At 39.6% G+C, this 9,884-nt stretch overlaps 1 protein-coding gene across 1 annotated transcript in view; it reads right to left on the bottom strand.

The window, feature by feature from the left end:
* Window positions 1-447: 447 nt before the first annotated feature.
* Window positions 448-9,884, bottom strand: part of pik3r2 (phosphoinositide-3-kinase, regulatory subunit 2 (beta)) — a 35,986-nt gene continuing 26,549 nt past the window's right edge. Inside the window, exons 4-16 of the mRNA XM_084731880.1 lie at window positions 8,978-9,052; window positions 8,066-8,218; window positions 5,961-6,171; window positions 5,687-5,772; window positions 5,341-5,443; window positions 4,578-4,676; window positions 4,236-4,416; window positions 3,860-3,979; window positions 2,623-2,765; window positions 2,268-2,444; window positions 2,098-2,169; window positions 1,795-1,965; window positions 448-894 (exon numbers count right to left, since the gene is read on the bottom strand). Coding sequence (XP_084588006.1) covers window positions 687-894; window positions 1,795-1,965; window positions 2,098-2,169; window positions 2,268-2,444; window positions 2,623-2,765; window positions 3,860-3,979; window positions 4,236-4,416; window positions 4,578-4,676; window positions 5,341-5,443; window positions 5,687-5,772; window positions 5,961-6,171; window positions 8,066-8,218; window positions 8,978-9,052 — 1,799 coding nt within the window. The 3' untranslated portion in view covers window positions 448-686. The remainder of the gene's footprint in view (window positions 895-1,794; window positions 1,966-2,097; window positions 2,170-2,267; window positions 2,445-2,622; window positions 2,766-3,859; window positions 3,980-4,235; window positions 4,417-4,577; window positions 4,677-5,340; window positions 5,444-5,686; window positions 5,773-5,960; window positions 6,172-8,065; window positions 8,219-8,977; window positions 9,053-9,884) is intronic.

The following is a 9,884-nucleotide window of genomic DNA, read 5'->3' as shown; positions in this document are numbered from 1 at the left end:
TTCTCAGCCGCCTTTAGGTGTGAAGCGAGCAGCCTGGTTTTAGCCAAGCCAGTCCTTTCAGCGGTTGACAGCTCAGGCTTTTGTCGACGGAGAGTTTGCAGGCAGTCTGGGGATGACAGATCGGGCCTTTGTCTATGGACAGTTATCGTGTGTTCAAGGCAAAAAAAACAAACAAAAAAACAAAAAACAAAAACAAAATCATCATCCCTCTGTCTGGTTTCTCTCCACTTCTCCACGAGCTTGAAAAACAACATTTTTGTGTGCTTATTTTGTCTTATTTTAACACGTTTCTCTGTATCAAAGGTGTTTTCTTCGTGAATTTCTCAACTTTTTTTTTTTCAGAACTGACACTGTAGAGTCATGGCTGGCTAATGCGACACACTGCATCAGCCAGGCTAACTGTACAGTGCTTCGTTACTGGTAGTAGTGTGCTTATTTTGAAGCCATGCTGTTAGCAAGGAGTGCTCTTTGCCAGACTGGGGTCTGTGTGGGAAATTAGCACCAGCCTCCAGCCAAAAAAAGTATGAATTTCAAATCGTGGCTGATGAGTCTTTTTTTTTCTTTTTTTTAAATCGCCACTTAAACAAGAACAAGCATTGTTCAGAGGTTCGTTCTTTCCCCAATGCATATGAGTGAAAATTTAGCTTCCCCACCCTGGTTGGTGTCCTGCGCTGCTGGTGGATGATTCATCTGGGGTGCTGGTTCTGGTTCTGAGAGCGGGCCAGGACTGGGTAGGCTAGATTTACATTCAGCTGGTCGTTGTGTTGGACCAAGGAGACGTTTTTGTAGTGGAGCACCAGGTCTTTGAGGGAGGAGTACAGGTTGTAGGGCTCGGCGAATCCATAACCTGTGGCTGTCTTGTAGATGACGCAGTGCTTGGTGTCGCCCTCCACACTGAAAAGAAGGGCAGAGATTATTGTCATCAGATCAATGTTGTCAATATACACATTTAAATTTACTTAAATCACTGATTTCCTACTGCAGTTAAAGTGGGTTGGTTTCAATATCCTGGTACTGTGCATGCTGCCTCAATGGCATGGCTCCCTGGGACACTTTATGGAACTGAGCCATCGTTTGCAAATATTTGTCTCACCTGTGCTTTTCAAGACAAAATGTCTGCCATGAAAACAGTCTGCTAATGACAGCAGCTGTGTGGAAATTACTCTGAGAACTACTGTGAGAAGAAAATCCTCACTCTTACGTTTCTTTAACCTGCAATAACTGTTTTTTGTCCTCTATTTTGAGCTTTTAAGTTTAAAAAGTTGCTTCACATCTAGTCTTTATGAAACAACATTGTCATCCATTTGGAGTCCTGTTTCTCTATCTGACACGTCTCAGTCCAATATTCACTCTTTTATCTCTGTTTTTGGTCTCCACCAACTCCTGAAGGAAATATCTGGCTCTTTCGCTGCTAAATGCTGCACGTTGTTCACCAGCTAGTTGCTAACTTTGGTGAGCAGGTACAGGACAGTGGGATTTTTAAGTACAAACAACACTGTGAGAGCAGTGAGAGTGAACCAAAGCAGAAAAGTTAAAGCTGGACTGCTTAAAACTCACTATAAAGCTCCGTAAAGCCAAGAGGAGCTGCAGATTTGGGTTGTAATTCTCTGTGGGTTCATCACTATGAACAAGCCCTGTTGTCATATATTATTGAAACACTATTGATTTAACTACTGACACAAAAGCCTGATTAAACATATTTTGGATTTCAGCGGTCCCAAACGTACCCTAACAGCCCATCATCCCCAGATGTTTTGAATGGATTTTTCCCAAACAAGCACAAACCAAACTTACACTACAGAACAGGCGTAGGAGCCCTTCTGTGATTGGCTCTCCCGGATGAGGAAGGTACCGTCACATTTGCCTCTCAGCATTTCCTCAGCCTGGGTGCGCTTGATGTCACCCACGTACCAGGTGCACTCATCATGGTGGGGTGAGCCCTCGTCCTCCTCCAGTGAGTAGGAGCTTCAAACACAGATACAGATATTCGATCACATGTCATGTCCTGAACATAACACTCCCTAAAATTACAGAAACAACGCCAGCCAGTCAGCGTGGTGGAACTTGCTGAGCTGTTTCTTCATCTCAAACACTCACTCATCAGCATCGTTCTTTATGCCCAGCCATTCATTGATCTTCTTCTGCCTTGTCCCCTTCTGTGTCAGCCATCTGCAAAGACAGAACACCACAGATTTAATGCTGACAACTATTATTCTGTCAGAAAAAAAAAACACAGAGAAAGTAAATTTGAAAATGATTCTCCTTACATCAAGTACTGGTCTCTGATTTTGCGGAGCTGCATGAGATCTGGCTTCAAGCTGTTCATCTTCTTGTCGATCTCTCTGTTGTCAGAGACCTGCTGTCTCAGGTCCTGCTCCAGCTTACGCTTGCTGTCGTGGATCTCCTTCACACGAGACTTCAATCGCTCAGAGTTGCTCTGGATCCTGATTTGAGAAAATTTAAAAATTATGACTATGGATCTGTGTTTGTCAAATGCGAAACAGAAAAAACAAATTGTATTCATCTGTTGCATCTGCCTGCTTTGAATTTTCGCTGTCTTACTTTTGCAGCTGAATCAAACAAGCATTTATTAGAATCTCAATCACATAAATATGAACTTACTTTTGAATCTCCTTTTCGTTGCCCTCGCGTTGGAATCGCTCCAGAGACTCTCTGCTGTAGCGCTCCTGAGTCTCACACTGTTCCTCAAAGATCTTGATGGTCTCATTGAAGGCCTCGATGGCTGTGCGCTTCATCTGCAGCTCCTGCGGGAAAGAAGGACACACTGTGACTGTCCAGTCGATGTTTTATTGGAAATCATTTAAACTTAGCTGCTGATATCACACACAACTGGTCTTCTACACTTGTTATTCTTACTTTTACACAATAATCCTCTAATCTAATACTATTTATATAGTATTATTAAAAAAAACTCTTATCTTATTTTATCTTTATTTGACTGGTGCTCTTACTGCTGACCTGACCTGTTTTTCTCGTCCTACATATTTCGTTCTACCGTTGACCCTGTGTTAAAAACACATGACTAATAAAACTGAATATGAACTTTCGACCTGCTCAGGTTAAAACTCTGGTTGAGCCACTCAGGTGAGGTAACAGAGAGGCGGATGCAGACTGCCTGGGTAAGATTTTATACTGTACATTTATAAGCTTTCAATTCACAACCTTAATCTTCACATTGTGATATTTTTCTAAGGCCTCAATGTTGAAACTACGGTACAAACACCACTTGTATTACGTCAGCGCCCTCTAGTTGGACAGAAGGTAGTCTCATAAAATTAAAAAAAAAAATGAAGTAAAGCAATTTAAAAACATTTAATCAAAATACTATGAAATTTCTGGTGAAAATACTTGAACTATGAGTTTGCTAAAATGCAAGTTAAAATAAGTTTTGTCTCTCCTTTAATGTATTTGCTATACTGTATACTGCAGAAATATCAATATTCACTTAAGTTTAATGTTTAAAAAATACGATAAAAGTATATAATTGCATTTTGTCTCTTTAAGTTTATGGGTATTTACATTGTTCATTAAAAGATCATCATTTATTAGTAGGCTAATTATGCCATTTATTGGCTATGTTGTGCAGGTCCTTTAATTTGTTATTGTGTTTATTAAAACAATATTACAATCTAGGCTTAAAAAGGTGCATTATTTTTTGTTATTATGTTTCTTTTCCAATTGTGAACCCTAATAAAGTGGAGGGAAAAAAATGCAGTGTTTTACACGTATAAATTCCTACCTTTACAGGTCAGATATAAGAAATCTTGCCTTCCTAAAAAAAGCAATTGTAGGCCTGGTGTGCAGCGTGTGTGTCTGTGCCCATGTGTTGTACTCGTACCTGTGAAGTGCGTGTGTACTCCTCGTACAGAGAGTCGTACTCGCGGCTCTTCTCCTGGTACTGCTCGTGATACACCTTCAGCTGCTCTCCCACCTCCTCTATACTGTTCTCCTTCACCAGCTGAGCCATGACAAAACGCAGATGAGAACAGAAATCCCCACTTTGATGAATGAAACGATAAAATACAATTCAAGCACATCCTGCTTATTGTTATTCATAAAATTAATGAGATCAACATTGCAAAGGATTTCTAAATCAAAGATGGCCTGCAGATGGTTTTTGCTTATAATTGAATGTGATGATACAAAGTTTGTGAAGTGACTTTGAAGACTCTTAACTCAAAAAAACAGACTCAACAGACTGTTTCATCACCAACCTGTTGATATTTGGAGACGGGGTACAGAAGTTTGGTGTCCAGTTTGGCGTTGTACTGGGCCAGGGACTCGTGGCGGTAGTGATTGATGAGCTCCACTACAGACAGGAAGGTGAGAGGCTCTGAGAAGCCGTACCTCCCGTCTCGGTGGTAAATCTTTATGAGCTTGTTGTTCCCGCCTTTCCTGCAGGGGGAGACAAATAAGAAAAAAATACAGATAAGAGGATGTATGTCTGCACATGTTTCTGCTCACTTTTAGAAAAGGTGTGGTTTGTTTCCATTGAATGTCTCTTTAAAAAAATCAATATTATCTATATTATCCTTAAATCAGAAGTGCTGCTTTACCTGAGGGTGAGCGTGTACTCGCCCTCCAGTTTACTGGAGGCATCTCGGACCAGAAAGGTGCCATCAGGAGTGTCTCTCAGCTTCTCATTCACCTCCTCTCTGCAAATACAGTGACATGGATTATTTACTTAATGAACACTAACCATGATAACAACATGAACAGATAAAAAAAACAAAAACAAAAACCCATTTATTTCTGGAAGCTGTTTCATATATAGTGGCGTGTCATTGCTGACTCTAAGGCTGAACTTCTGTCAGTGACATCATTTATCCAATACTATAATCACTCACAGATATACTTATATTTTGAGTCCGTTTTCAGGGAATTTCTTTCAGCAGTTTCTACAGTTCAAGAAGGATCCTGATAGGAAGGACAGTCGTATAAAAATAGATGTTTTGTGTATAGATGATAATATCTCATTGCCTATTCAAGGATAAGATTTATTTCCAGTGTGTAAAATATATGTGAATAGCTTTTGTTCAGCTTCTTCCCATCTTTAAAATCTTCTTAGGTAAAACATGAAAAAAGTAGCTAATTAACTGTTTTAGAAGTTGGTACAAGCTGTCAAAAACAGTAAAATATTAAATTTATACCCTAATGGGGAAATGTATCTGAAGACATGCAGTGCAGATTGTAAAATAATGATCACAATGGAAAAAATCATGAAATTCTATCATTTTAGTGTAGATACTACTTTACTTTACTTTACATTACATTAACTCAGATCAGATTCAACAGTTACAACCTATTTTCATAATTTACCTTGAGATTTCTCCCCAGTACCACTCGGCATCAGTCAGCAGGCCGCTTGTGTCTGTCATGGCTGATGGTGCCATTTTTGACTTGACTGGCTTCGCTGGAAGAACTGGAAACAGACGGAAACACACCAAGATCAACATTAAAAGCATTTTATACTGATGGCCTAAATCCCAACTGTCACTTAACACATGATCTGCTTGGAAACTACTCAAAAAAGTTCTTATAAGCGTTTGAAACTTTTTGGAAGGTTGACAGAAATACCTTCTAGCATATTGAAGGTAACATAATTAATATTTTATTACATATGAAAATGTCTTAATGCTATATTATGACAAAAACAAGGGTATACCTGGAGGAGTGAGGTCTTGGTCCACGGTTCTCTCTATCAGCAGCCTCTCCACCACAAGGCAAGGAAACTCCTCATCCCAACTTAACCTGCAAATCAATCAATCAATGGACAGTTTAACAATACATAGCTGAGACTCCCAATTTGACATATTTGATAGATTCTGAAGTCTTTCCTTCAGTAGCCTAACACACAGAACAAATCCAAGATGTCCAATTCTTCAACTTCACACCCTCTATTGCATCTGTTTCTGTGTAAAATATTAGCCAACACTCACCAAGGGGTCGAGGGGCCTGTTCGTATCAGCAGCGGTCCGAAAATCTGTCCCAGCGTGTGTGTGTCCAGGCCGTTGCTGGCCTGCGCCTGGGTGACCTTGGCCAGGTGTGTGAGGAGGTACTGCAGGGTGAGACGGTGATGAAGAGGGACGGTGGTGGAGCTCTCGAGGACCAGGCTTACCTCTCTGTCATGGCTTCCAGCTACTGCACCATCTGGAAGAGGGATTCAAATAACCATGAGGAGGATCTACCCATAAAGCTGCTCTAACAATTGTAACCCACATGAGGAGAATCTAGGAGGGCCAAGATATTAAAGGGACAGTCAGTGTATTACTATATTGATATATCTGGAATATTTTCACAGCTTTTCTTTGCCATCAGAAACCCTTTTCTGACAGGATCTCTCCAAACCATCCACACTCCTTAAGCAAAATCAGCAATTTTACCTCACAGAACACAGGAGCTGCTGGTCTGCTGATGCCTTGATCTGTTGGTTTGTTTGTGTTATTGTGCAACTTTGGTGTAGTTAGGTCAGATCCACCAAAGCCATAAAATAACACAAATAAACAGACTGAGGCAGTGGTGGACCACCAACTCCTGTTTTCTGCAAGGTAATTCGAGTGATTCTGGAGTAATACTTGGCTTATACAGCAAATGTTTCCCATCAGAAATGGCTGCCTGCTGGCAAAGTAAAGCAGTGAAATATTCTAAATATAGCTTACACTTAAACTGATATGGATTTTTGTTGGTGGACCTTTTTGAGTGGTTAAAATATAAATCTGTTGTTGACCCTGTCTGCAGCAGTGCATTGCTTAGCTTCTGTGCTGGGGTGTCAGGAGTGGGGTTTCTCTTTTTACTCTTTTTTTCTAACTGTATATTTTATACTGCTGATGCTCAATAAAAATATATATATAAAAAAAACAAGAAAATGATGCCTAACTAAGTATTTATACATTCTATGTAGGCTGCATCTCAAAGTCTAATTCATAATCGCTCAAAATGCACAGAGAAAGGGGGTCAGTGCATGTTTCTGTAAATAGGTCTAGCATATATCTGAAGTTAAATCACGGTGTCCTTTGTGCAGAGCAGAATCAGCTGGAGCATTTCTAACATACCTCAGTGAGCTCATCCTCTCCTGATGCTTGACTCTATTTTCTCAATGCTGACATGCGACTGACCTCCATCAGCTGCATATAAGGCTCAGTTTGGGCCTCACGCAATTCTTTCGCTTAAATTACAGTTATTGAAGCAATGAAAGGCGCCTTTCTATCTGCTGAAACAACATCAGGAGCACGCAGCAAACTTTTGGAGCTCATGCTGTTCTACTACACCGCACAAAATCTGCTTTTTGTCTACACTGCATAAAAACCTTAACAACTCTTTTTTTTTTACTCCTAAGCTCAAAAATATTTTCTTAAAACAAGGAAAAATATACCAACAGGATGATATTATTTCACCTGTTTCAGCCACAGCTCTTAAAACCAGATCTAGAGCAGTCGGGAATCCATAGAGATTCAGAACAACATAACCTTAGTTGCTCCTTTAAAGGACCATACTGTTGGCTTTGCCTTGTTTAACCCCATTAACTGCAAATCGTGTGCGCCTCGCATTACTGCTGACCATTTTCCAAAGCATACCATGGGTTTGTAGATTGATAAATGCATATTTTCCAAATGTTCCAGGCGCCACTGGTTTCAGTCCGTGCTAAAAATGTTGCGGAGACTTGAAGGTCGCTTGAGGATAATCCATCACAGAGAACGTGTAGTTGCTTTTACTTCTTTGGTTATGGTCGTCAGGTAAGGTTATTGGTCAGTACACGTTCTTGTGAATATCCAGCTCCATGTTTGTCTTCTGGGTTTTCATCATGTCCAGACTGATGGCAGCTATTTATTAACAGTCAGACGCTGGAAGGATCTTGGACGGCTGTAAGTTAACATAAAAACTAATGGTGTGCTTTGGAAAATCATTGTCAATAATGTAAAGACCCCTGCTAATGGCTCATTAGGAAGTGAATACAGTAACAACATACATAAAAGATGACATCCATTCCTAATTAATCAATAGTCAATAAAAATGGCAACATAAAGCTCAATGAGATGAGACCGACCTGCTGACTGCTGTAGGACCTGCTGCTGCAGTGTGACAGCAGTTTGAAGGTGAGGGTAGATACAGGCGGGGATGACGGGTGACGGGAGATCTCTCAGGTAGCGCAGGACACCCTCAGACAGGGGACCCACGTCTTTCTGACCAATGTCACTCTCTGGAGGAGGCCAAAAAACATGCACGAAGACATTTAGTGACAGTTTCTGACAAGAAAGTAAACCATCAAACTCAATCAATCTCCAAGAAACCGGAATATGAACACTTTCGTGTGTTGACTGCTGTATTCTAATGTATTAATTGATTTTAAATACATTTATTTCAACCTCATAAAATGTTAAGAGTACTGAAAAACAGCATAATTGTTCAAAAAACATTCCATACATATCTGCTGAACTCATTCCCTTTAGTATGCAATGCATAACTAAACCAATGTGGATTTTTTGCTAAAGCAATCAATACTTGAGTTTAAACAGTACAGTAACCATACATCATCTTTAACTCAAACAATGTGGTGAAGACAATGTTTCTAAATGATCTCAAACTCAGCTGGCATGTCTGTTTTGCAGTTTCTGAGACACCGATGCAATATATCTGCAATAAGCTAATATGAGTGAAAATATCAGTCTAGCTTTAAAGGCGAGGCAGTTTTATCTATATAGCACCATTCAGACACAAGACAAATCAATGTGCTTTGCAGGGACAGAGAAATGCATTAAAATAAGGCATTAAGAAAACATAAAAATTGCATTTAAAAGACAATAAAAACAGAAAGCGAACACAGGCAGATAAATATTTACAGATTACTGTAATGCAATGTGAAATACCGATTATTACACAATTTGTAAAAGACAACAACAACAACAACAAACAAAAACAAAGATCTAAAAAAAAAAAAAAAAGGATTAGACTGACTCACCAGAACACAGGCTGTATACTGGGCTTTCTGGACCTGAGGAATCACTTGTCCTGTACAAGGTCTTTGAGTCCAGACCTGAGAAAGACAAAAACAGAACAGCTGAGTACAAGTCCACACAACCGAGCTGTCGAAAAATCCAATCAAACACGAGAAAACAGAGCACACATAGAGCAAAGTAGAAGAGGGAAGTAGAATTTCAAGTAGAAATAGCATGTTCTATTAATAGAAAACAAATATTCTTAAAATGAAATGCACATGTGAGTCTGACACTGCAGCCAGCAGCTCACTCTCATGTAGGGGACGAGACATTTGTTATTATCAATCAATCGGCCCATTATTTTAATGATTAATCACTTGATCATTCGGTCTATAAAACTGTGAAAAGTGCTTCTTTTGTGCAACCAACAGTCCAAAGCCCAAAGACTCTTAATTTACTATCATAAATGAGAAAGAAAAGCAGTAAATCCTCACATCTAAGAACCTGGAACCAGTAAATGTTTGACAGCTTGAAAAATGACATGAAAATATTTACTGACCATCAAAATTGTTGGCAACTAATTTTCAATAGAACATTGTCTCAGTATGGACATTTTATTACCAGCTGGACAGTTTCAATCCGAGACAACAACATGTACGTGAAAAAGCACTTGGCCTGATCATTTCTTTTGGAAACTCTGAGATCAATGCTGATATAAGTTTCAGCTGTGTGCTGCTTTCATTCCAGTCTCACATCCAATAACAGAGACAAGCTGATCAGTCAACTGGAAAAAAGGTCCTTCAAATGTTTTTTTTTTTTTTTTTTTTTGTACAGGCAATATTTACAAGAGCAGGGTCAACATATGTTCCAGTGTTAAGTGTTTCATTTTTTCTGTCTGCTCTTGTGATTAATTTAGTGACTCTGCTGCCA

This window comes from Lutjanus erythropterus, chromosome 12 (assembly GCF_056507025.1).
Source record: "Lutjanus erythropterus isolate fLutEry1 chromosome 12, fLutEry1.hap2, whole genome shotgun sequence".
Classification (NCBI taxonomy): domain Eukaryota; kingdom Metazoa; phylum Chordata; class Actinopteri; order Lutjaniformes; family Lutjanidae; genus Lutjanus; species Lutjanus erythropterus.
The sequence above is the reverse complement of the archived record's forward strand: the minus strand, read 5'-3'. Positions and strand labels throughout refer to the sequence as shown.